A 27,089-nucleotide genomic window follows, 5' to 3' on the forward strand; every position below is an offset into this window, starting at 1 on the left:
GTCTGCATTTTATGAAAAATTAATATTTCCATTATGCCTAGTTAAATCTTAGCGCGCAATTTACAGAAATGAGCAGAATAATACATTCATCATGGGTCATTATTACCATGTGTGCGCGTCCCTCCCTCGGTAGTTTATACATTTGCATCTTATGCTCTAAAGATTTTTGTTTGAAGGCACAGAATGACGAAAACAACATTCCCGAATAAGATCGCATTGTGCCGTTCGTACTCCTCTCAGCATAAGAGCAGCCGGGAGCGAGAAAATAATCCCGTGCACGTTTCTCGCGGCGGGCGACAGGTGTCCTGCTGGCCTCCCGCCCGCAGGTGGCGCTGTCACCGACGGGAGCGGGTTCCAGATAGCGGGCCGGCCCGGCGCGCATGCGCCCGAAGGCAGCGAGCGCCCGCCGTCCTCCGCTGCGCCGCACCGCCAGGTACCTCCGGAAATTCTCGCGCCCACGGTGGCCTTTGTTCCCATTCCTTCCCCTCCGTCCTCCTCTTGGGATCCGCTCCGAGCTCGGCCGAGCCAGGGTGGGCGGACCTGAGCCTGGACTCTACCGTCTCCCCGTACGGAGGAGCGGGCCCGGGGCAGCTGCTCTGTTCTCCCTGTCCGTAGGCGGGAGAGAGCCGCCGAGGCCGCGGCTCCAGCCTGGCAGGTTCCCTTCGTTTTCGAGTCGGAAGCGGAGCCGAGTTGTTTCTTTGTTTTGAGTCTTACTTTTGTGAGGAGGAGAGCTTGGTTTCACTTGATGTCCCGCCGCATATTCCGCTGTCCAGCTGTCACGTCCCGGAGCTCTAGGTTTGAAGTCTGTCTCGGGTCTCTCCCAGTGGCTTGCGAGGAATGTTGCAGTTGTCCCGTTCTGTTAAGAAATGTCTCACGGCTTGTTAAGGGCAGGTTTTTGAGCGCTGAATGTGCTTTTGTTATATATATGTGTTTATATATGTCTGCTGAGCACATGGTAAAAACAATTATTGCATCCTTTTCACTTTTGTCTTGAGTTTGAAGACACACGGGATGTTAGAACATCTAGAAGGTAGCAATGTTGTGAGTTAGAGTGACTGTTAATAATTTGGATTATATCGGAGCCCACCAGACTTGATAGTTAGAGACCTTAAGAAATAACGCATACAGGAACCCAATCAGATGGCTAACGTTTGTTACCTCAGTTTTATGACAGCTTCCAAAGCGCACAGAAATAAAAGTTGACAAATAAAAAAAACAAAACATATATATTAGGTGATACTTTATTGGACTAACTTAATACATTTCTTGACTAGCTTTCGAGAACTTCCAAAGAAGAAAGGGAACCTTTTTTTTAACACTTTTACACAGTTACATAGGAGGAGGGAGAAAGAAAGTGATTTACCAAAAATTGTTAGTAGCAGAATGGGCATTACATAGAAACATAGAAGATATTGGCAAATAATATTTATTTCACTCAATTAGCCCTTTAGTCTTTGCAGACCCTTCTTGATCTTTATTCTTTTTTTTTGCCCTTCATTAAACTCCCTTTTTGTCTGTCCTAAGCATGCTTGAATTCTGGCACTGCTTTGTTTCCTGCCACCTCTGCTAGAAATCTGTTCCAACTCACTTGCTGTAGAAGAGTGTACTTTATACCACAAATTATATTTAAGCCTTATATATCTGATTTTTCCAATATCTTCTGCTTACATACCTGGTTCGAAATCTATGATGTATTGCACACATAGAGATGATAAATCTAAAACAGGCTGTCATGCAGAAGACTATAAACTTGAGCAGGTTGGGTCACTGGGTTTTTCTCTAAGAATGTACAGTTTGTTTAAAATATTGAAAGAATAATAAATCATACTTGGTTACAATCAGATTTGCACTTACCATTTCTGTTATTTACTAGTGCAATAGACATGTCATACTGCATTAATTTTAGAAGTAGTTTTAAGATAAATTATCATGGGTGAAAATATATTTTTATATATATGTTGCATATGAGGAAGATATTTTAAAGGACTGATTTATTTTATTCATGAAGTTTATTTTGATTGATAAAAGTATAGTAATGCCTGGAATTATTTACTTTTTTCTGAATCCATAATGCTGAGGACTGCTTAACTGTTTAGCTGAATGATAGTGCAAGATTTTACTTATTTAAAATTGTTCTTGGACTTCTGTACCTTTTATTTTGATTTTTAATCCACTTTTCCAAAAAATGCTTAAAGTAATTAAAAACACAAAAACTTGCCACCCTAGGTCAGATCATGGGTCCATCAAGCCCAGTATCCCATTTCCAGCAGTGGCCATTCTAAGTCACAAGTACCTGGAAAGATCCCAAACAGTAAATAGATCCTATGCTGCTATCACACAGTGATAAGTAGTGGCTGTTTGAGTCTAATTGGTTAATAGTTTGACTTCTGTTCCAGGCACTTGTCCAAATCTTTTTCAAACCCAACTACACTAACTGCCTTAATCATATTCTCCGGTAGTAAATTCCAGAGCATAACTGAAAAAACATTTTCTCCGATTTTGTTTTGAATGTGTCCCTTGTTAATTTCATGGACTGCCTCCTAGTCTTTGTATGTTTTGAAAGAGTAAATAAATGATTTACATTTACCTGTTCTATTCTACTCATAATTTTATAGATCTTTATCATATCCCCCCTCAGCCATCTCTTCTCCAAGCTGAACAGACCCCATCCTCTTTAGCCTTTCATCATAGGGGAGCTGTGCCATCCCCTTTATCGTTTTGATCGCTCTTCTCGGTACCTTTTCTAATGCAACTATATCTATTTTGAGATGTGGCCACCAGAACTGCACATAGTATTCTAGGTGCGTCCTCACCATGGAGCCATACAGAGGCATTATGATATTACTTGTTTTATTCTCCATTCCTCTCCTAATAATTCCTAACATTCTGTTTGCTTTTTTGACTGCTGCCGCACACTGAACCGATGATTTAAAAGTATTATTCATTATGATGCCCAAGTCCTTTTCATTGGCTGTAACTCCTAATATGAAATCTAACATTGTGTAACAACAATGTGGGTTACATTTCCCCATGTGCATCACTTTGCACTTGTCTGCATTAACTTTTAACTGCCATTTAAATGCCCAGTCTTCCAGTCTAGGAAGATCCTTCTACACCTCCTATTACCCTTTGGTATTATTCTGCCTTTCTCCTCCCTTTTTTCTCCTATCTTTTTCACTTCATATCTTCTGCTTCAACCTAATAGTATCTAAGACCAATTTAATGGAATCAATTGCTTATTGTGACTGTATTGTTTCATAATTCAATTTGTTGCTCCAGGTTCTTTCAAGGTTAATGTTCAAGGTTCAATGTATAGCCTAAAGGCAAGTTTTACGTTCTTTGTAAACCGGTTTGATTTGTATCTAATGCAGGAAGATCGGTATATAAAAACCAAAAATAAATAAATAAATAATCTGCTTGTGATTTAACAACTCGGAATAATTTTATATCGTTGCAAATTTGATCACCTCACTTGTTCCCCTTTCCAGATCATTTATATATATTAAAAAGCACTGGTCCCAGTACAGATCCCTGAGAACCTCCACTGTTTGTTCTTCTCCACTGAGAAAAGTGATCATTTAATCCTACTTTGTTTCCTATCTTTTAACCAGTTTGCCATTCACAGATAGGACATTGTCTCCGGTCCTGTGACTTTTTAATTTTCTCAGTAGTCTCTCATGGGGCACTTTGTCAAATGCCTTCTGAAAATCCAAATACACTACATCCACTAGCTCACCATTATCCACATTTATTTATTTAGATTTTTTTAATATTCTGTTTTTTGGCACGTCAAAACAGATTAAATGCAGGTACTGTAGGGTTTACAATCTTGTTTGTACCTGTTTATTAATCCCTTCAAAAAATGTAGTAGAATGGTAGGAAAGATTTCCCTTGTGAAAATCCATGCATGTCTTCCTATATATTCTGTAATTATGTTCTTTTAGAATAGTTTTCACAAAGTTTCCCGGCACTGAAGTCAGAATCATTGGTCTAAAGTTTCCCAGATCAACCCTGGAGCCCTTTCAAAAGATCAGGGTTATATTGGCCACCCTTCAGTCTTCAGTCATGATAGACATATCCATCAGATAGGTTACAGATCACCGTAATAGATCTGCAAATTCATTTTTTCTTCTTTCAGAACTCTGGGCTGTAAACCATCTGATCTGGGTGATTTGCTACTCTTTATTTTGTCACAGTGATTTGTATCAGTTCTTCTGAATCATCACCATTGAAAACAGTTTCTGGCACAGTTATCTCCCTAACATCTTTTTCCCGTTGATAGCAGGGCTGAATTATCCATGCTGTCATGGGAACTGTCCTTCAGGGCCCAGGAGGCGGAGCTTCAGTAGTAGAATACAGAGCTTTGCTCTGTGTGGCTGCGCATGCCTTCCCACGCAGCAGAAGATATTCTCCTCAGTCTCTTCTTTCCACGCGCGGGATCGTATGCGGGGCTTCGTGTTCTCCTCAGACACAAGAGAAATGACGACTCCAAGACCCTCCAGGTTCAAGAAATGGTGCCTAGGGCCTAACCATATTCAGGCCTCATGCCCTCATTGCGGCCAGATGTTGCCGCGAGCTCAGCGGCAGCGAGCTCAGAAGACTCAGCAGCTAAAGTTAGCGGCGGCTGAGTCTCATGGCCCACCATCGGAGGCCCATTCTTCTCTGGGGCCGGTGAAGGAATCCGGCCCGAAGGTAAGACGGTCAGCGTCCGTCGATCCCCACACCTTCAAGGCTGGAGGTTCAGAAGGCCACAAGCCGGAGGACAAACGGCGCCTCGATCGACTGTGTCGGAAGGGCTCCTCATAGGCAGGAAACAGTTGAAGACGGGGGATGCTGAGTCGCACAAGTCAAGCGACACAACTAAAAATCCTCGAAGCTTGCTACAGTCGATGCCGGCGTCAACAGCGTCGAAGACGATGCCCTCGATGCCACGATCGACACAGGATGCGTTGAAATCGACTCCTCCAACGATGACATCGATGCATGCGTCGGGAGCAACGCCACACTCATCAAAAGCGCCGACTGGAACATCGAGATCGAAGCATTTCCCCAGTGGAGTGTTGGGATTGACGCACGGAGCACCATCAATGGCACATAGGACATCTGGATCCCATGAAGCGTCACCCACGACACAAACAGCATCAAAATCGTTGCACCACGCATCGGGATCGACGCAGGGTACTATACCCTCGACTCATGAGCTTTCATGAGCGCAAAAAATTTCTTCGAGAAGTAGTCATTCTTCCAGAGAACTACTACCATCGGGCGAAGAAAGAGGACGGACCACGTCACATTCTTCTTCAAGGTCGTCCTACTCATCTGTCAGGGTCTGTTCCGATACATCATCCAGGCATGTCCTGACTGATGAATTATCACAGGAACCGCAATGGAAAAAGAGAAGAGTCTATTCATGATTTACACTCTCCACCTTCTCAACCAACCAAAAGTCGGACACACGCCCCTTCTCGGTTGTTAAAGACCAGCTCCAAGCCAAAAATGCCGACCCAGACGAAAGAAAAATGTATGCAGCTTTCGTTGGCACTCTCTGACTTTTTTGGAGTCATGCAATCGTCGTTTGACATGCCAACTTCACCAACTGGAAGTGACGCCCCATGTTCTTCCTCGTCCTCCTCCTCCCAGGGGGAAGTGCCAACAACCCTATGTTCTAATTTAAAAACTGCTCTATCTCCTTTCTGAAGGTTAATGCCAGTAGCCTGGTTCCACTCTGGTTAAGTTGGAGCCCAACCCTTTGGAATAGGCTCCCTTTCCCCAGCATATTGCCTAGTTCCTAATACAATTAAAGCTCTCTTCCAGGCACCATTATCTCATCCATGCATTGTGTCTCCAGAGCTCTGCTTACCTCTGGGGTCCTGCATGTAGAAAGGGGACCCTTTTGGATAATTCTACTCTCTAGGTTCTGGATAGCCACTTTCTACCGAAGCGGGTGACCCCGCAGAGGGAGACCTCATTCTGCAAGGGATGAAAAAGCACTCAATGATTTTTTTCCCCTATGTAATGCCTTGAAGTAATGATGCTAGCAGAATGGGACTCCCCATTGGGAAGTCTCAAAAGAGGTAAATTATGGGGAAATCCCTTTACCTGCAGAACAAAAAGAGAGTCTGCTCTGGTTTCCTAGAGTTACCATACTGATAGAGGGTGGCATAGTGTTTAAGGACCCTAGGAAAATAGGAATGTATTGAAGCTAGCCTTTTCCATAGGGACTATGTCGATTCAGTCTTCAGTTTGTGGTGGCTAGCTTGCGCAGGCAGCCTTGTGCTGGATCTAGCAACTCCTCCAAAGCCAGAAAATTGCACACCTAGAATCAGCAATTGCCTTTCTGGTGGACACATTATATGATCTGAACAGATTTTTCTCTAGATCAGGGGGCTCCTCTGGGTACACAGTTGAGGAGCGGACTCAGTTTCCAAAGCATGCTTGTGCAAGCTCCCCTTTAAGGGGAGGTTTCTCTTCAGGGTAGAGCTAGAGAAATTAGTGAAGGAGTTGGGGAATTGTAGAGGGTAGGCTGAATGGTATTATGTCAAAGAATACACAACATACTTATTTATAAGTATATACTGTTTATAATTCTGAGAATAAGCAATGAAAGCATACAAAATTAGATTTTGCATTAAGAATATATTCAAAGATACTTCTGTTAACGTTTCCAGTGTGAGTCTTATATATCTTGGAAAACCGGAAACACAGTGCTGGAGATCAGGAGCAGGTCATCAGTCACTTCATTAACCACTATAATGTCCAATAAACTTTTCCTCTGATCTTTTCTTTCTCTGATCTAACCAGTCTGTCTTGACTTGGTCTTTTATGCTAATTTTCTTGACTTATATCCCAGTTTATTCTCTGGGCTACTTCCATATGTTCTTGTCATTTGTTGAGGCCTCAACTGTCTAGCTAATCATATCAGCAACAGTTAGGTGTGGTTTAGGATGCTAGTGTCCTGTTTTTCCTGATATCTGCATCGTTAGCCTCATGAGTAACTGCTCGTTAATATAGGTGATCTCATGACTTGTTTCTTGTTTCAATGAAGCTAAGAAAAATAGCATATTTATTCTCAGAACTTATAGGCCTTATGTCAAGAAATTACATTAGCTATATTAGTGATTATCTTTTTTTTCCACTAATTTCTATTGTGTAAAAGTTCTTCACATTAACAAAATAGCTCCTTAAAGACTCTTAGAAGATAGAAACCAGTTCAGCCCTCAGAGGTTTAGATGCCAATACTTTTAAGTATCAGCAGGACTGGGACCTGCTTCTCACCCCTGAACCATCAGGGGTGAGAAGCAGGTCCCAGTCCTTCCGGAAGGGGGGGGGGGTGCAAGAGGACAAGAGCCCCAGAAGAGACCCACCTGCAGATGAAGGTGGTAGTTTCCTTTCCTCCATGGCTCATGTTGGGCAGATCGATTTGAAGGATCAAATGCCACAGAGAGATGGTGCTTTTGGTCACTCCAGATTGGCCCAGGAGACCATGGTATGCAGATCTGAAGAAGGTTCCTGGTGGATTCGCTTCTTTGACTTCCAGTGCACAGGAGCCTGTTGCAGCAGGGACCTGTTCTTCTCAAAGGGAAATACCTACAGTACCTGAATGTAATCCACTTTGAAGCGCTGAAAAAAGTGTGAAAAGCGGAATATAAATCTAAATTACAGTATGGCCCTTGAAAGGGCTTGCTTGCTGAAACATGGATATTCTGCAGCAGTAATTTCCACCTTGCTAAGAGCTAGAAAGTTCTCCACTTCCTTGCCCTATGTGCGGGTTTGGAGAATGTTTGAGGCCTGGTGTGTGAGGATCAAGGTACGTTTCTTTCCTTGGTCAAGTTTTGCTCATTTTTTAAATTTTTGCAGGATGGCTTGAATAAAGGCTTGGCTCTTAATTCCTTAAAGATTCAAGTAGAGGCTCTCGCCTGTTTCAGGGGTCAGGTGGATTGTTATCGGCTCATCCCAATGTGGCCCGTTTTCTGAAAGACGTGAAGCATCTTCAGCCTCCTTTGCAGTTTCTGGTGCCCATTTGATGATCACTGGTGCTGAGGTGGACACCCACCCGGACATTAGACATTTATACCTGTTAGTGAGCACTAAGTTGAGTATAACTGCCTCCCTCATGGGTTCCATTACCATTTGTTTGAACAGAGCCCCTTGCAGGGCATCCACTATCTCTCTACTTCTGTTAGATTGCGCAGAAGGAATTCTCTAGTCTGTGTCTGGCAGATTAAAATCTCCAACAATCCAACAGTTCTTCCTTCTTTCCCACCTTTTGGATGTCTTCATCCAGATCATTGTCTAGTTCTTCCGATTGAGTCGGAGGCCTGTAAACCACTCCAGTAAAAATGAATGCACTGTCATCTTTTTTTTAAGACTGCCCATAATGCTTCTTCTTTACCCCACGTTCCTTGCAGTTCAGTTGCTTGGATATTGTTTTTGACAAAAAGCTACTCCTCCCCCTTTTCTGTCCTTCCTTAACAAGTTATAGCCCGGTATGGCCATATCCCAATCAAGATAATCCATAAACCATGTCTCCGTAACAGCAATGTCCAAGTCTGCCTCCACCATTACAGCTTGCAGGTCTGGGATTTTATTGCCCAGACTACGAGCATTTGTGGTCATAGCTTTCCAGCTTCTTTCCTTCAGGTTACTGCTCTTCTTGGACTTCTTTTGTACCTTATTCAGCTGACTTTTGTTATCCCCTTCACCCATTTCCTTGAGATTTCGGGGGTGACATTCCAGTTTCCTTCTGCCACCCCATCTAGTTTAAATGCCTTATGGCATAGGATTTGAATTGTAAGCCATCTTTGACATAGAGCCTTTTACTGTTCAATCATGGCCCCAGCCTCCAATATATCCAAAACTTTGTTCCTTACACCAAGTTTTGAGCCATGATTGAAGTTATCTATATGGCTTAGCCTCTCTTTCCTTTTTCCATGAACAGGTAACACTTCTGAAAAGGCAATAGACTTTGCCATGTGACTAATCTGCTTCGCCAGAGTCTGGAAATCTCTCTGTACCACTTGGATGTTTCTAGTCTTGCTGGGAGCCTTTTCTCCAGGTGACTCCAGGGGCGGTACAGCTGCGTGCTGTTCCTTCCTTTTTACCGAAGGGGATCACTGAGTTTCACTTGAATCAGTCCCTAGATCAGGGCATCTATAATCTTACTGGGGTTCAATGTTTGTTTGGTTGAGTTCAGTAATGGTTATCCATTTTTAATCAAGTTTTTTTTTCAATAGTATGTCCACAGTGGCTTTTGATGAGAATACTGAAGGGCTGAGGTCACTGATGGGGTATATGTAGAGTGACGTCAGCTTTGAAATCTGACTCTGTCTCCATCTGGTGGCAGGGGAGCATAACCCATTGGTCCTGAGTCCATCTGTCTACACTAAGGAAAACAAAATTATCAGGTAAGTAATTTCTCCATTATGAGTTTTTGCCTCTACGGCTAAATTCTTTTCAAATTCTTTCCAATGCTTATGCTTTATCTTATTTTCTTCTGATGGATCCTTCTTCCAATTTTGTATGAAGATCTTTTGTCTAAAATAGCTTCTTTCACCTCCCTTTTTTAACCATGCTGGCAATCTTTGGCCTTTCTTAATGAGTGGAATACATCTGAACTATGTTCTAAGATGGTATTTTTTTTGACAGTGTCCATGCCTGTAGCACACTCTTAACTTTTGTAGCTGTACCTTTCAATTTTTTAAACTATTTTTCTCATTTTATCAAAGTTTCCCTTTTGAAAGTTTAGTGCTAGAGCCGTGGACTTACTTTCCCCCTTCCAGTCATTAATTCATATTTGATTGTGTTGTGATCACTATTGTTAGGCGGCCTCACCACTCTTACAAAATCCTGTGCTCCACTGAGAATTATATCTTAAATTGCTCCCTTTCTTGTCTGTTCCTGAACCAGTTGCTCCATAAAACTCTCAATTATTCCATCCAGGAACTTTCTCTCTCTAGCATGTACTGATGTTACATTTACCCAGTCAATATTGGGGTAATTGAAATCTCCCATTATTACTGAACAACAATTTGGTTAGCTTCCCTAATTTCTCTTACCATTTCACTGCCTGTCTCATCATTTTGGCCAGGAGGATGGTAGTATACTTTTACCACTTTACGCTTCCCCAACACACAAGGGATTTCTATCCATAAAGATTCAATTGTGCATTTAGTCTCTTGCAGGATCTTTATCCTGTTGGACTTTATGCCATCCTGGACATAAAGCGCTACCCCACCACCAAGTTGCTCCTCTCTGTCATTGCAATATAATTTGTACTCTGGTATTGCACTGTCCCATTGGTTATCTTTCCACCATGTCTCTGAGGTGCCAATTAAGTCTATGTCATCATTCACTGCTATATACTCTGTCTCCCATCTTACTTCTTAGACTTCTGGCATTAATATACAAACATTTTAAAGTGTGTTTTTTGTTTGTCTTAACATTCTGCTTTTCAGTTAACAGGGAGAATTTGGAATTTTTTTAGCAAAAGAACATAAGAAATTGCCATGCTGGGTCAGACCAAGGGTCAATCAAGCCCAGCATCCATTTCCAACAGAGGCCAAACCAGGCTTCAAGAACCTGGCAAGTACCCAAACATTAAGAAGATCCTATGCTACTGATGCCAGTAATAGCAGAGGCCATTTCCCAAGTCAGCTAGATTAATAGCAGTTAATGGACTTCTCCTCCAAGAACGTATCCATTCTTTTTTTAAACCCAGCTACACTAACTGCACTAACCACATCCTCTGGCAACAAATTCCAGAGCTTAATTGTGTGTTGAATGAAAAAGAATTTTCTACGATCAGTCTTAAATGTGCTACTTGCTAACTTTATGGCGTGCCCCTAGTCCTTCTATTACCCGAAAGAGTAAATAACCAATTCATATCTACTTGTTCAAGACTTCTCATTTATTTATTTATTTATTTATTTTTATTTAAGGTTTTTATATACCGACATTCATGATACAATCACATCATGCTGGTTTACAGTTGAACAAGGGGGTATAAAATAAAATAAAACTGGAACCTGTGCAGAGGAAAATTGAAGTTACAATGAACAAGGATGAACGAACTGGGAGAAGAGGAAAAAAACAGTAGTAATTTAACATCATATAGAGTTATTTACAAAGATCTGTTGTGGCTACATTATAGATGTTGATGAGGTGGAATTTAGGAGGAGTCCGGAAAAGCTTGATTTTAAATAGCACGATTTTATGAGATTTAAAATCTCATGATTTAAAATCTCATGATTTTAAAGGCGTCTATCATATTATCTCATGATTTTAAAGACGTCTATCATATTTAAAATCTCATGATTTTAAAGACGTCTATCATCTCCCCCCCTCTCTTCTCCAAGCTGAACAGCCCTAACCTCTTTAGTCTTTCCTCATAGGGGAGCTTTTCTATCCCCTTTATCATTTTGGTTGCCCTTCTCTGTACCTTCTTCAGTGCAATTATATCTTTTTTGAGATGAGATGACCAGAACTGTACACAGTACTCAAGGTGTGTTCTCACCAGGGAGCGATCAGAGGCATTATGACATTTTCCTTTTTATTCACCATTCCCTTCCTAATAATTCCTAATATCTGTTTTTTTGTTTTTTTTTTACTGTTGCAGCACACTGAGCAGACGATGATGCCTAGATCTTTTTCCTGGGTGGTAGCTCCTAATATGGAACCTAATATCGTGTAACTACTGCATGGGTATTTTTCCCTATATGCAACATCATGCACTTGTCAGCATTAAATTTCATCTACCATTTGGATGCCCAATCTTCCAGTCTCGCAAGGTCCTCCTGCAATTTATCACAATCTGCTTGTGATTTAACTACTCTGAATAATTTTGTATCATCCGCAAATTTGATAACCTCACTAGTCGTATTCCTTTCCAGATCATTTATAAATATATTGAAAAGCACCGGACCAAGTACAGATCCCTGAGGCACTTTATTGTTTACCCTTTTACACTGACAAAATTGACCATTTAATCCTACTCTGTTTCCTGTCTTGTAACCAGTTTGTAATCCACGAAAGGACATCGCCTCCTATCCCTCTCATGAGGGACTTTGTCAAACGCCTTCTGAAAATCCAAATACACTACATCTACCGGTTCACCTTATCCACGTGTTCATTAACCCCCTCAAAGAAAATGAAGCTCAGATGATTCTTTAATTATAGGGACATGGACTGCATTTCTTATTATTGGAATCTCTCTATTGGGATGCCCTAATTCTTATGCTTCATTAGTATCCATCGAAGATACCGTCCTCCGAACCATGTGCTGCTGAGCAACTGTTGACTTTCCCCTTTGTTCTAGTTTTAAAAGCTGCTCTATCTCCTTATTAAAGATTAGCACCAGCAGTCTGGTTCCACCCTGGTTAAGGTGGAGCTCATCCCTTCTTAAAAGACTCCCCCCTTCCCCAGAATGTTCCCCAGTTCCTTACCAAACTGAATCCCTCTTCCTTGCACCATTGTATTATCCACGCATTGAGACTCTGGAGCTCTGCCTGCCTCTGGGACCTGCGCGCGGATCAGGGAGCATTTCAGAGATTGCTGCCCTGGAGGTTCTGGATTACAACTTTCTACCTAAGAGCCTAAGTTTGGCTTCCAGAACCTCCCTCCCACATTTTCCCATGTTGGTGACCACATGTACCACGAAAGCCGGCTCTTCCCCCAGCAATGTCTAAAATCCTATCTAAGTGACGCGTGAGGTCCGCCACTTTCGCACTAGGTAGGCATGTTACCGGGGGAGCCTCACACCCACCACCCACCCAGCTGGGGTCGTGACGGCTGACCTTACCCGTCCCTCCTGGGCAGTAGCTCTGGAAGAGACATCCTCTGTGCGAGGGGACAATGCATCACCTGGAGAGCAGGTCCTTGCTACAGAATCATTTCCTTTTGCACAAGGTTGATGCTTTTCGGCCAGGAGACTTTCCTCTTCCAAGGCAGCACCAGGGCTGCCAGACTGGAGTTGGGACTTGGCTACACCTCCTGCCATTAGCTGCATGGCTCCATGCCTGATTGGCAGAAGCATCTGCCCCTCACCCCAGGGGAGTGAAATGATTGACACGAATGCTGAGTGGCGGGTATCTTCCTCCTTTGGCCACTTTGATGGGGTGGGTTGGAGTCTCCCGATCATCCCTTTTCCTTCTGAATGCTGGGTTGGGCACAGGTCCCTGTAGCAAACCAGACATTACAATGTCCAGTTAACCTTTTGACTAGACAATTAGTTTAAAAACCAGTCTGTCCGGACTAGACTGATAGTTGGCCACCCTACACATGCCTCTTGTAATTTTTGCTACACCGGACTAACACTGATGTCCCTCTAAAGATCAGAACAATGAGTGAATTTTTTTTATTTTTTATGAGAGCAAAATAGTTTAGTTGCCATATTAGTCCAGTTAACCATGTTGAAATAAAGATCAGCAAACAAGTTGTAGGTGATACCTTGTACTGAATTAGTGAAAAATGTATTCTTAGTCCAGTAAAAGTATCTTCTACCATTTCTTGATCTTTTTCTGCTATATAAGAAGGGAAGGGAACGTGAAAACAGTGCACACAAAACTGAGCCATAATGAAGATAAATTTTAAGAAAAAATGGTGCTTCAGAAGGAAAGGGCTATTGAGTTTCTGAATTTCTGGACAGCTCTTACAGCTCTTTTTCTACCTGGCTAGCTGTGGTAGCTGTTATTGCATATTAGATGTGACCTTTTTGCAGCTTCAGGAATAAAGTTTACCACCTGTTCTGCATGCTAACCTTTTGAAAGTTTCAGAATTTGGCTTCCTATCTTGAAATCTTCTTGATTGTATATTGAACAGTTATAGAGTTTTTCCAGCGCCGAGTACATGATCGACTTTAGTTCTAATAAAGTCTTCCATGGTGCATGGCTCCTCCAGGAACCAGTAGATTAACGAGTTCCATGGTTTGTGTTCCATTGTAGGTGCATGTCTGGTCTCTTGGAGTAGTCTAGTTTATGTACGTTGTCTTGATGTGCAGAGGAAACCAGCTGATGAATAATGTACTTTAATTGCTAATGTTGATTAATGCATTTCCTGTCTCATAATTCTAAACTCTTACCATATTGCAGGCCAGAGAAAGACTTTTACTTGATTAATTATTCCTGGCATCTAAGATAATGAATCACTTGTTGGTTGTACTGTTGAGTATTTGCGCAAGATTTGACCAAACTGAGTGGAATGTGAAAGAATTGTGAAAATATTGTCATTTGAAAGGTTAATTCTTGTTCAGGAACATAGAATAGGAGAGATAAGAACATATTATTTTTAAAAGAAAGATTAAAATAGGAAATTGGAGATGACTTTAAATTAATAGATCTGCATTTAAGTTGTTCTGTACTATCTTGATACAGATGTTGCCTGTAGTATTTGCTGCTTTGTAAAAGAGAGGAATGTATTGTACCAACTTAAAGGAACTGGCTGTGAATTAGGAACTTCAGAATGAGTTATAAATAGTAGTAGTCCTTGTTTTTAATTAAGAACAAAGTGGTGATGATCAGTTGGAATATTGCAGATTTAGGTAAATGACAAAATGTGATTTTGAGCCCATTGAGATATGGAGCTATAGTCAGCAGGTATAGGGTTAAACATTTCTGGGACTAACCGTATAGTTAACCTTCTTAATATTTTGGACAGAGAACAGGATATGCTATCTGGTAATTGATCTCAGCCAGTCAGGATTTAGGGAAGCCTTATGTTGGGCCTTGACAAATTTTATTTGGCTCTAAGAGCCAGATTGTTTCAGCCTCTTTCATATTTGAATGACCATGTTTTCTAATTTATTACTACTGCAAAACCTAATCCTGACTTCTTTGCAGTTGCTCATAACTTCCTTAATGCTATAACAAAAGCTAACCTCTCTTCACTCACTCTTGCTCACCTTCCACTCCACAGTTCCTGCGGTCTTCAGCATTCCCACATGCTCACTGTCTCTTACATGCATAACTCGTGCTCTCCTCACCTTCTCCTTCCCTCTCAGCTCAGCCCCAGCACGATCCCACCTTCCTAGCCTGACCACAGTGAACACACACACACACTCTCTCTCTCTCTCTACCCCCTCTACCAAGGGATGATTCCAGCATCCTCCCCATCCCTTCCCAGCACAATCTCACCAATATCCCTGCTTGCCAGCCTGACCACCGCACACATGCACAGACACGCTCCATGCACACACATCTTCCCCTTCCTCTGAGGCTGCAGTTTTGGGCCAGTTCTTCCACCACCACTGCTTCCTTGGGTCCTCTAATCCAGTGCTGTTACTGCTATTGCTTACTCCTCTGCTCCCGTGCAGGCTACCCCTGCTGCCACCTCCTTCTGGATGCATGGGCTGATATATCTCTTCTTTCTACTGGCCTACATGGCCAGTATTTGTGCCTTCTTCCAGTCTTATGAGCTGATGCCTCTGCCTTCTTCCTCACATCGGCTCCCATGGTCGAATCAGCTGCAAGTGCCTCCTGAAGACTTCAAAAAAAAGGTGTCAGAATGCCGTTCTTGGATGTTCCCTCACAGATTGTGCTCTGGGCGCCTTGATGAAACTTCTAGGCGTCATGGTGATTTGGTGTCTGGGATTTGTCAACCCCCGCCTTACATGTATGTTAGTTTTTATTTTTAAAGTCCTAAGTGTGATTACTTTGACTCAATGTCACGATGATAGATTTGTGTTCATGCATTGCATAATATCTGGCCTGTACAAGCAGTATTCTATTTCTAAATGGGCTGATCCTGTGAGAAAAGAAAGCCTGCCCATTATACATCTGCTCAGGGACAGCTCTAGGCTAATCAGCGCTGTGTGCAAAAAACCTTCCTCTTCCCCTTTGCTTGTGGCAGTTCTGGCACAGTGCTTCCTCCTTCAGTAGTGGCAGTGGCTTCAGCACAGTATTTTATTTATTTATTTAAATTTGTTACTCGCCTATCTTGATGCTCCAAGCGATGTACAAAATATATAAAATAAGGTAAGAATATGAAATATATAGAAGTGACCACAAACCATAGATACATAATAAAAATACAAATATAACAAAATAAAATAACCAATAAAATACAAACGTAAACACACAACAAAATCTGACTAAAATAAACAAGTCTAACCAACAGGTTTCGTTACTGGATAATATTACTGAACACTTCTTGAATCAAACAGGCATTCAAAAGTTATCTAAATCTTAAATAGTTACCCAAATAACTGAGATTGGAAGGTAAGGATTTCCAAAGGGCAGAAACAAAACAGGAATAAACCTGAGACCTAGTCTTGATTAATGTGTAGTTCTTGAGATAGAGGATAGATAACAAATGACTATTCCCTAGACTGTAAGAGCTGCCCTAGAGAACATTTAGAGCATTTAATTGTCAAATATTTTTTGGAACAGGTAAACATAAGACAGATAACTTTAAAGCGAACTCTATAGAGCATAGTTAACCAATGAAGTTGACACAAAATTGGTGTAACATGGTCCCTCAATCCACAGACAGAAACCAGCCTAGCAGCAATAGCATATTGGACCATCTGCATACTCCATTGTGTCTTAAAAGGGAGGCCCACAAAGAGAATTGAAATAATTTAATGGAGAACACACAAAAGCTTGAACAATTGTCTGTAATATTTTAGCAGATAAATGTTTCAAAATACGGGCCATGTGAAGCTTATACCAGGCCTATATGCTAATCTCCTGAATGTGGGTCTCTAAATCAAGATCCATATCAAGGATTACACCAAAGCTCGTGGTCTGCAGCTAATATTTAATGCTAGATTATTCTCTCTCATGCAGATAGACCTCAAGACAAGATATTAATTCTCTGGAAAGACTCAGCCTTTCTTTCTCTCCTACCCAGCATCCCTTTCTCCCCCTTCCATCCTCTGCCCATGGATATGAGGGATATGAGGGAGGGTGTGCCAGCATGATGGTGCCCCCCCCATGCATGGCCCAAAAACTGGGCTTGCATTTACTATTGACTGTATCATATCTTTGTAGTGATACAGTATCTCATTTCAGCATATTGCTTAAACTGGGCTCCTAAAGCTTTATAGCTGTTGGAGGAGGAAGAGGATAAATTCCTTTTCTGACATCCTTTATTCACACAAACACAAGTACACACTTAATTTGTCCTGCCTTCTCATTCCTTAAAAGGCATCTGTAGTGACCTCTGCATTTGCTAACCTGTTGTTTTCTTTACAGGAGCTGTTTCTCCAAGAAGTGGATGTGCAGGGTAACATGTCCAATGTGTTTAAAGACAGAAGCATCAGACAGCAGGAGATTAAGAAAGGACTGCAATTTATTCAGTAAGATAATTACAACTGAAAAATTATTGAAGAAAATGTGTTTACATTTTGCTTTTTTTTTTTTCAGTCAATTTTATGATTACATTTTTTTGCTAAGAAGTTCATCAAAGACTGATAAAGCATGAACCGTTGGTGACCAAAAACGAATCATAAATGGGATGTTGTACATTTTAAGTTATAGTTTAGAGGCGCAAGGTACATTAAACTGTTTTAAAATGGGCATGTATGGTGTCCTTCCAAGACACAGGACTTTCTGAGTAAAAGATTGTAAATACTCAGGATTGCAGAGTTATCAGTGTCCCATGTGCTTGATGACCTAGTGATTCACCAGTATCCGAAGTAAAAACAATAGGAGTTAGATTGGATTCGGCTGAAAGTTTAGAGTCCTTTATTTCTCCTAGACAAGCAGGATGGTGGTCCTCACACACAATTTTTTTCAGTTGAAAATGTTTTTGGTAAATATATAATAAAAATAATGTAGAGGATTTTAGTAGATTTCTTCAGCAGAGCCGGCAAATGAATGACAACTTAAGTATTTACTGCTGATACTGCTTGGGGCCCTTTGTGTGGCGAGAGGCAGTGGATGTAAATCTAAGTAACACTAGAAGTACTTTGATGCCGTGATCTATGAATAATTATAAACACACAGAATGAGTGTTAAAATGAGATGGTAAGTGAGTGAGAAACATAGACCTCCTTTGTTTAGGTTATAAAGATTTATATTGAAACATAACAGCACAAACAAACTTCCTACCTCATCAGCTTAATCTGGACTTAACAGCAGTCGTGATCTCTGCATAGTGTATCCTTTCTCCTCCCCAGGTTCTGCCTGTTCCCTCCTGGGTCTGTTGTTTATGTTTGTTTGTTTTATACTGCTTATATGAAAATATATTCTAGGTGGTTTACAAATAACATGCACATCATTTAAAACAAACAATAAAATGAACATCGATCATCATAAACAATATAACAGACGGATAAAATATTTTAAAAAGCATGCTAAAAAAAAAAAAGTCTTCAGTTTTTTACCAAACAGTTTGTAGTCTGTCATGGTGTGGAGATCAAGAGACAGATCATTTCACAAAATGTCCAGCCACTGTAAAAGCATAATAATGAGTAAATGCACAATTTCAAGTGTGGGCATTTCCAACATTGATTCGTAGATGGTATATATTTAATTAAACAGACAGATAAGAAGGTCCTTCTTGCAGCACCTTAAAAACCAAAACAGCAACTTTAAAGTGAATTTACTGGGGCACAGGAAGTCAGTGTAAATTATATAAACACATACATAGGTACATATATACATACATTCTCTAAGACTGTTGAAACATGTTCTTTGACAGGAAAAGATGTAATAAGATGAGCAGCAGAAGTTTGCAATAGCTGCAAAACATTTAACATGTATTTTGGTAAACCTAACTATAACTAATTACAGTAATCAGTAGAGGTTAAGTTGAAAGCCTGTATTACAATTCTAAAATCTTCCATGGGCAATATATACTTCACAGGACGTAGCAATCACAGCTTGAAAAAAAAAACAGCTTTAATAATAGCGACCAGCTGTGGTTTAAAAGAAAGTATTGAATCAGGAATAAATCGCTAAAAATTAATGTAGCCCCTTCTATTGTTGACGGGCGTAGATTTGTTCGTGCTGGGTTGCGCAAACAAATCTATGCCAGCGCGTAGATTTTAAGATCTGGCCCAGTGTGAGGAGTTTATTTTTTTTTTAAGGCTTCCAGCACTTCAGTAGAGGCAGCAGTATTAAAACTGCTCCCAACAGATTGTAATATATTTTCACTATCTTCTGTAATTGAGTTCATAAGAGTATATAAGAGAGGGAACTCATAGCACCTATCACCTTATTAACACAGTAGACAGCAAATTGTTCACAATCGGTGGGAATGGAGGAAGAATTGGTGCTGGGCTGCAACAAGTTGTTAACTATGCTAAAAAGCTTCTGAGGATGATTAAACAAAATATTTTCAACATGAGGTATAAAATGCTCTTTTGCAAATATCAAACGTAGTTCTATAAACGAGGCACACAACAAAAAAGCCTCTTTTAAGACTTTGTGTTAAACATTCATCAGGCACGCTCAGCTTTATGCATCATTCTTTTTTTCTAGAACTAGCTCCTGAGCGAAGCAGGGGATTCTGTTGTTATGCCGAGAGAGCTTTTTACATTGCAAAAGAGTAACAGCTTCAGTTGTTGTAGACAAAGTATAAAAAAAAAAGCCATAACAAAGTCATCAATATTATTAGAGTTCAGTGTATCACGCAATAAAGCCATTGCATGTTAAACTTGTCTAAATCGGTTGGGCCATGGATGAGTTTATTTGGGCAATCAAACGTTAGCTGACTGGCTAGGCGTGTGCCCCAAGGACTGGGTTGAGAAGCACTTATCTGTCTTACTCACAGAGGCATACAGTGAACGTGAAATAGCAGATGGTATTTTGATTACAAAATCTGAATGTTCCACCATTAGAGGGAAACAATGAGACTGAATTTGACAAGGATGAAACATAACAAAAGAGAAGAATTTTCAGGGATTCAAAAGTTTCTGCAGAATGTACTCTGCTTCCCTATCCCACTTCATAGGGCCCTGCTTCTGCCTCCCAGGACCCCCATGAAACTTCTCCTCCAGGCCTTCATTGGACCACAGATGCAGCCCCCTCCTCTGGTTTGCTTGTCGGCCGCGAGACAAACGGAGTTTTGAAATCACAATTTTCATCTTAAATACAAGTATCTTTTACTTGAAATGGTCAATAATTCTCTTGTATTTTAGAAGGCTGTTAAGCTATAAACTCTTACTTTATTCTCCCTTCTTAGGTCTCCTTTGCCATATCCAGGATCACAGGAAAACTATGAGGTAAAGAGCTCACCATCATTCTTAAAGCTATCATACTATATCTCTCTCTGGGATGTCCACTCCACAGCTGCTTTCCTTTTTCTCTCTGTTCTCCTGCAAAGGCTGCCTTTTTATGGATCACTAGTTTGTGAGATTTTAGTTGGTATTTGCAATGCAATAAACATGCTGTACCAGTGTTATGCCAGGCCTTGACAATTTTTTTTTTGTGCTTTAGGAGCTAGACTCTTTCAGCCTTCAGGTCATCGTATTTTAATTGACCACATTTACTGACTGTTGCTACCACAAAACCTAATTCTAATCTCGTTTAACAATTTCTCATAATCTTATTAGTGCTGTGACAAATGCTAGCCTCCACTCACTCTTGACCTCACCTCTCCACCCATAGACCCCAGCACTCTTCCCCTCCCCAGTTTCACCCCAGCACACACTCTTGCTCCACCCCCACCTCAAGGGACAGTCCCGTGCGGGGAAAATCAGCTGCAGGTGCCTCCCAGAGATTTTAAATGGGTGTTTGAATACAGAGGTTCTATCACAAATTAATACCTGGGCACCGTGTTAAACTGACACCTGACATTTTTCAGCCTCTGGTTCTTACAGGCAGTCTCTTGTGCCAATAGCCTGTAAAGGCTCAAGTAACTAAAAGTTAATGCTAAAAAGAAATTTTATGCACATGCCAAATGCTGCCTAGATCAAACTCTATACAGTTATCAGAGAAAATTATAACGTTCTGTTTCTGGATGTTTGATTTCTAGGTATTCATACAGGAGCTTGTTAGAAATCTTTTTAATGAAGGAAGTGACGTATACAGAGAAGGTGATTGGGAAGGATCAATAAATCAATATACAGAGGCTTTAAACATAGCTGATTATGCCAGGTCGGAAGAAATCTGTATTTCCAGTGACATACTAGAGAAGTTGTATGTAAATCGAGCTGTGAGTTATTCAGATATGGTAAGCTCTTCCTTAAACTTTTAATCTTAACTTTCATAAAATGATTAGAAACTGTCCAGTTTTTGGATAGTGGAGATTGTGATCCATTGTAAAAAAAATAAAAAAAAAAAAATTCACATCTGCGAAATTCACATCTGCCAAAATAGTGACTGTGGTCAAATGTGTATTGATTTGATTTGTATAATTTGCGTATGTCTGTATATCTCTCCTTTGTGTCTTTAAGAAACACAGTTTCAAGAAGAAAGCCAGTAGAAAGTATAACATTCTTGATGGCCTCGGTTCAAAATCCTATGCACTTCTTATGGGGAAAAAAAAATGCTAATTTTGCCCCCTCCCCCCCACACTCTTGCATCCTTCCCCCAAACCACTCACCAACTTTGAAAGGTGGAAAAGTCTAATGATCCCCTGCCCTCCCCTCCAAGACCTGCTTACACATACATAGCCTGATGTATTAAGGCTTTTTTTTTCTCATTCCGTGTCGATGGAAAAAATGCTTAGCAAATTTGGCCCACAGCTTGGTGGAGCTAGGTCTAGCTGTTCCCAAGTAATAAGTGGGAGTGGGTAACACATGCAAAAGTACAAACCTCTTTTCGTATTGAAGCGAAGCTGAAAAGTGACATATGGCCATCAAAGACTGTGCTGGATAGTTTCTTAATGTCATTATTGTGTGATTATACTAAAATTTCCTCTTTATTTTTGTTCTTCCTCTGGAGTTTTTTTCCTATTCTTTTTTTAAATTTTGGATTGCATATATGAAGTCTACAAGCAATTGCATTTGTACTATAGTTAATGTTTCTATCTTTTGAAAAATCTTCTCTTAGGTCTCGTAACACTGTATTTTCTCCTACCGCCCAAGTTCACCTATTTTCCTGTTTCATGTAACTTTATTCTTCCCACTCTGTTCATAATATTTATTCCCATGTGATATGTCTATGAACGTCGGTAAATAAAAGTTTTAAATAAATAAATAAAATAAATATCAGCTCTGCTTGGTTTACTTAAACTCTGCTGTGGCCTTTACTACTGTGGTCAACTCCTCCACAGAGGAACCCTAGCCAAGACAAAGAACTCTGTTGCTGACTTCTGGGTCCGTGAAAAAAATGTGTTAGAAGCTGTAGGTTGGGTTTAAATCAAATGAAAGTCGGCAAGTTAATGGCACTGTAGTTAATATTCTGTGCTTTCACTAAGAATGTAAATTTCATTTAAACAGTTAACAGTTTAAACTACTGACATTTAAAAGGCTAATTGTTTCAATAATAAATGCATAGAAGAGCCATCTGCAGTGGTGTGTGGGAAAGAAGCCAGCCAGAGAGCAGAAGTCAAACTTGGGAATCAAACTTCGGTCTTCTTCATGACAGCTCACAATACTCCTGTTGTGTTGGCCTCCAGTTTTACAAATGTGAGGTGTTTCTTCTTTGTTTGTTTTGCACAGTATTGATATAATGGTAACGTTATGTGCTTTAAATATGCCTACTCTGTTTTCTTTTTGCAGGGTTTTTATGATAAAGTTCTGGAAGATTGTGATGTAGCTTTAAGATTAAATGACAGTAATTTCAGAGCTCTCTATCGGAAATCCAAAGCATTATGTGAACTAGGAAGGCACAAGGAGGCTTATGATGCTGTAGCAAAGTGTTCTTTGGCTGTGCCACAGGTGAGAGATCTTCCAGTATAAGTAACTAGTCTTTGTCAATGGTCCCTTGCATATATAAAATATTCAATCTACAACTGTCATGTAATGCCTTAGCACTGCCCCGAACACCCACTAAGGGTTAATTCTATGAACACTTGGAAGGTCCTGCCTGTAACTGTGCATATGCCCCCTACACTGATAACATCTTACATGCCAGCTGATTTTCCACTTGTCTTTGGGCAAGTACTGTGCCTGCAAACTATCCCCTGGTGGTTTCTAGGGACACTGAAACCCCACATAACTCAGAGGTCACACAATTCCTAGAAATGCACCTATAGACAAAATACAAAAAATACTGGGATCATCAGTCAGTGACAGGGCAGAGCTAATAAACTAAAGAGTGTATTACAAATAGCAGGAACAGTGAACAGAAAAAAGGTTTAATTTGCAAACAGCAATTGGTAAAACAACAAGGATTCATACAGTTAATGCTAACTAGACACTTTTCACTGTACTTAGCCACATTCAGGAGAGACTGTTCTCAGAAGGATGTGTAGAGTTGGGATAGTGTCTTGACATAGATCTGGTTCCTCTGCACTCCCAGCCATGACTGAGTTTTGGCAAATTCTGGGCTGGGGCTGCACTAAACAACCAATTAAAGCCTAAAGCACTGGATTTCTGACTAATAGAAAACTGCAACATTATACCACATTGTGGAAACTGGGGAAGCATGTTTGGGATACAGGGCAAGTTAACTTGTTTAGTTGTAGCTGTAAGAAACTGAAAAGCACAGCAGGCGTTAGGCTGCAAAATGCTTTTTGGTTCCAGGATTACAAGGAAAAGGTTTTAGGAAATAATCAGTGCAAAATCCGAAATATCAACAAAACACAAAGATCCCCATTTCTCTACAGCAACACGTCAGGGTCATTTTTCAAAACGCGATGGGCCGTTATTGCATGCGTTAGGTCCTTATCGCGTGTGATAACGCCCTAATGCACGTAATGGATGGACCGCATCACGATGATAAAATTTAAATGAGGGAAAGGGGAGGGGTTTGGGCGGGATTTAAACAATTTTGAGCCAGTTGCGCTGCGGGCGATAATGTTTTATACTTTATCGCCGGCAGTAGTGACGGAAATAGCTACACCTTTTGCAGGGGCACTATGGGGGGGGCGATAGTGTGCCCCGTGGCTGCAACCGTGGCAGATGAAAACGTACTGCTGCGATGTGGCATGATGCCCACTATCGCCCCCGCTCCTTTTCTGCCTGTGGCTCTTCATTCCGCTATGTTTATAGCAGAATGAAAAATCTAGGCCTTTTGAAATTACAGATTTGTCTGCAGCAGAACAGGGTTAAACCTAACATTTATTTTATTTATTTAAATAATTTATATACCGGAGGTTCCTGTATAATATACATATCACCCCGGTTCACAAAGAACAGTAACTATCGCTACAAATAGCAGTTTACATAGAACAGAATAAAAAAGAAGTTTTACATTGAACAAGAACTAAGTAAACAAGATTTTACATTGAAGTCAGCATGTGTAAATTTCTGATTGAAAAAAGGAAGAAAATAATAGATCTGAATAACTCGTTGTGGGCTTGAAAAAGACTTTTATTCGAGTTCTTGGCTCTAGGGGAAAGCTTGTTTGAAAAGCCAAGTCTTAAGTTTCCCTTTAAATGTAGAGTGGCATGGTTCCAAACGAAGGTCTGGAGGGAGCGAGTTCCAAAGTGAAGGGCCCGCTGTGGATAATGCATGAGTATTCAATTAAGAACACACAGAATGTAACAAATCTTTTCCTGCTTGAATTTCGACATTACAGTCTGAGGGCATTTAATCTTCAAAAGTGGCAGATATACAGTATATTACAGAGTCAACACCAAACTGACAAAGTGAAAGGTTGAGGGGAACAAAAATAATCTCAAAACCACTTCTTTTGAAGTATTTACAGTTTATGCCAACAATCAATATAATTTTAAAACTGTCAGTAATGCTTCCGATTTAATAATTGAGAGAGAAACAGCATATGCCACAGACACAAGTATTTTAATTTTCATAAACAATTTAACCATTGGTTATTTTTTATTGTGTATACTAGGATAAGGTATGTGCATGACTTTCTGCTACTTTCTGTCACTATGTTAAAAAAAAACCAACTTAAATATTATGAATTTTAGATTGCTATGATTTGATTTATATCATGAACGCATTTTATTATGTTTTAGTTCTTGTTTAATTTATTTTAATGAGGTGATTTTATATTATCTGACTATTTTTATTTATTTTTTTCTTTGATAAAAATGTAGTAGATGTGTTTTATATGAATTTAATTGTACTTTTATTTGCATTTTATGTTTGTAAATCGTTGTAATGGCCTGTCTGAACGACGGTATATAAGAATTTTATAAATAAATATATCTATTTATGTTTTGTGGCTGGTTTTCTTAGGATGAGAGTGTGATAAAATTAACTCAAGATTTAGCAAAGAAGTTGGGATTAAAAATCCGAAAAGCATATGTGAGAGTGAAGGTGAGACTCTAGTTATTGGGGGTGTTTTTGTTGGTTTATCAGCATATTTAGCAATTCAGTGATTATCTAATGCTCTGGTAAATGTATTTCAGCCTCCTTTAAACCCAGCTCCTGGTGATGTAGTAACGAAGGTAAGCTTTCTTGTGGTGTTGCACGATATGTAAATTATAAAAAAAAAAAAGTGCACCAAGGGGTGCTGATATTTCGGATTATAAATTGCAAGTTAGTGTGGCTTATGAATGTTAAAAATATCCATAGATGTAACTTCTGGGTGTTGCATAACTTTTGAGTGCATTACATTTTAAAATGCATTCTTCAAACATTCTTTGTTAGTTTATATTTGCTCAGTATATTGAGGTCTAGATTATTAGGTCTAAAGTTTTAAAGGGTTCTATCTGCCATCTATTTGTGCAGTAGAAACACTTAATTTTAACAATTTCCTGGTGTGCTGCATGGTGCTACTTGGCATGTTGTGGTGATTCACAACATGCAGTGCTAGGATTGCGAGATTAATTGAACTATTTGGTGATTTACAGTAGTATCATTATCTTGTTCTGCATGAAAGGGGGTTCATTCTGAGATTTCTGGGCTCTTCCCATTTCATAAGAACTCGCTGGGCAGCAAATAGGTGCTTGTGGTCTATCTCCCCCACCCTGTGCATGCCATGTGCCCATCTCAAATTGAACTAACGCTGGCATCAGCAGCTGAAAAGTGGCAGTGTCGCAAGCACTTGTTTTCTCATGCATGACTGAAACATAGTCTCTCTTTACTTTGTAGTGCTCAGTTTCCTCAGCAGAAGACATTGAACCAAGTGAGTGCTTAGAAACTGCTGTTTCCTGGTAGTTTATTTTATGACTGTCATAGATCCATAGAAAAGAAGTAACTTCCTTTTGAGATCAAGCATAGCATAAAAAATAACCTAGACTCTTCTGAAATATACTCACATTCTGCTGATAATTGATACTTTAATTAATCTTTTTGAAAGCAAAGTTTTCACTTGTACTGTCTTGTGTGATGCTAACCATCTGTGGTCCTTGTTTTTGTACATCTATTTAGCTATGTAGTTATTTTTCTGTGAAGGAAGAAATAGTGCTTTTCTAAAGCTCACAGAGTATTTGTAATAAGTCTTGAAAGTACTTACCTTTCCTTGGTTGGATCTTAGAAATTTAAACTAAACACTTGATTAATGTTTTCAAGTGACCTTTATATTTTATAGATTAGAAAAGTTTAAGTTTTATTGATTCAGATGTTCATCTTACTTGCACAAAAAACGAATTTTGCTATGAATAGGTTGCTTTTAAAGGAATAAAGTGAAAGCATTATGAGAATAAAAAAAAAAAAAGCTTTAGTAAAAGTGAATGTGGTTCACATTTAATTGAGACTTGACGTGCTGGTTGTTCTTCCTTCTTCTCTTCTTGTTGTCATACCCTTGTCCACCAGTTGAGCATGTGACAAGTGGAGTGGAAGACTAGCCTAGTGGTTAGAGGAGGGAGGCTAAGAACCAGGGAAGCTAGGGTTCAAATCCCTCTTCTCTCCCTGATGCTCCTTGTGATGTTGGACAAGTCATTTCACCCTCCATTGCTTTAGGTACAGTCTTACAGGTGAATTTTCAAAGGAGATACTCATGTTGTAGTAATTTTCAAAAACCATTTACCTGTGTTACGTGCACTTAATGTGGGTAAAACCAATTGCCAATTTAACGGCAAATATTGTAGCAATTTTCAAATGCCCACTTACTTGGATAAAGTGCATTTACACACACAAAAACCCAGTTTTAAGTGTAAATGCTTTTGAATGTATCTCACTGTAACCTCAA

At 40.0% G+C, this 27,089-nt stretch overlaps 1 protein-coding gene across 2 annotated transcripts in view; it reads left to right on the top strand.

Moving 5' to 3' along the window:
* The first annotated feature begins 286 nt into the window (after window positions 1-286).
* Window positions 287-27,089, top strand: part of ZC3H7A (zinc finger CCCH-type containing 7A) — a 74,033-nt gene continuing 47,230 nt past the window's right edge. Inside the window, exons 1-9 of one of the 2 annotated variants that reach the window (XM_029576932.1) lie at window positions 300-433; window positions 15,398-15,603; window positions 17,187-17,290; window positions 20,122-20,161; window positions 20,914-21,111; window positions 22,604-22,762; window positions 25,193-25,273; window positions 25,366-25,404; window positions 26,051-26,084. In XM_029576932.1, the coding sequence (XP_029432792.1) occupies window positions 17,223-17,290; window positions 20,122-20,161; window positions 20,914-21,111; window positions 22,604-22,762; window positions 25,193-25,273; window positions 25,366-25,404; window positions 26,051-26,084 (619 nt within the window). In that variant the 5' untranslated portion in view covers window positions 300-433; window positions 15,398-15,603; window positions 17,187-17,222. Of the gene's footprint in view, window positions 434-15,397; window positions 15,604-17,186; window positions 17,291-20,121; window positions 20,162-20,913; window positions 21,112-22,603; window positions 22,763-25,192; window positions 25,274-25,365; window positions 25,405-26,050; window positions 26,085-27,089 lie in introns of both variants that reach the window. The other variant, XM_029576933.1, reaches the window with a different exon arrangement.

The sequence above is a fragment of the Rhinatrema bivittatum genome, chromosome 14 (assembly GCF_901001135.1).
Source record: "Rhinatrema bivittatum chromosome 14, aRhiBiv1.1, whole genome shotgun sequence".
Classification (NCBI taxonomy): Eukaryota; Metazoa; Chordata; class Amphibia; order Gymnophiona; family Rhinatrematidae; genus Rhinatrema; species Rhinatrema bivittatum.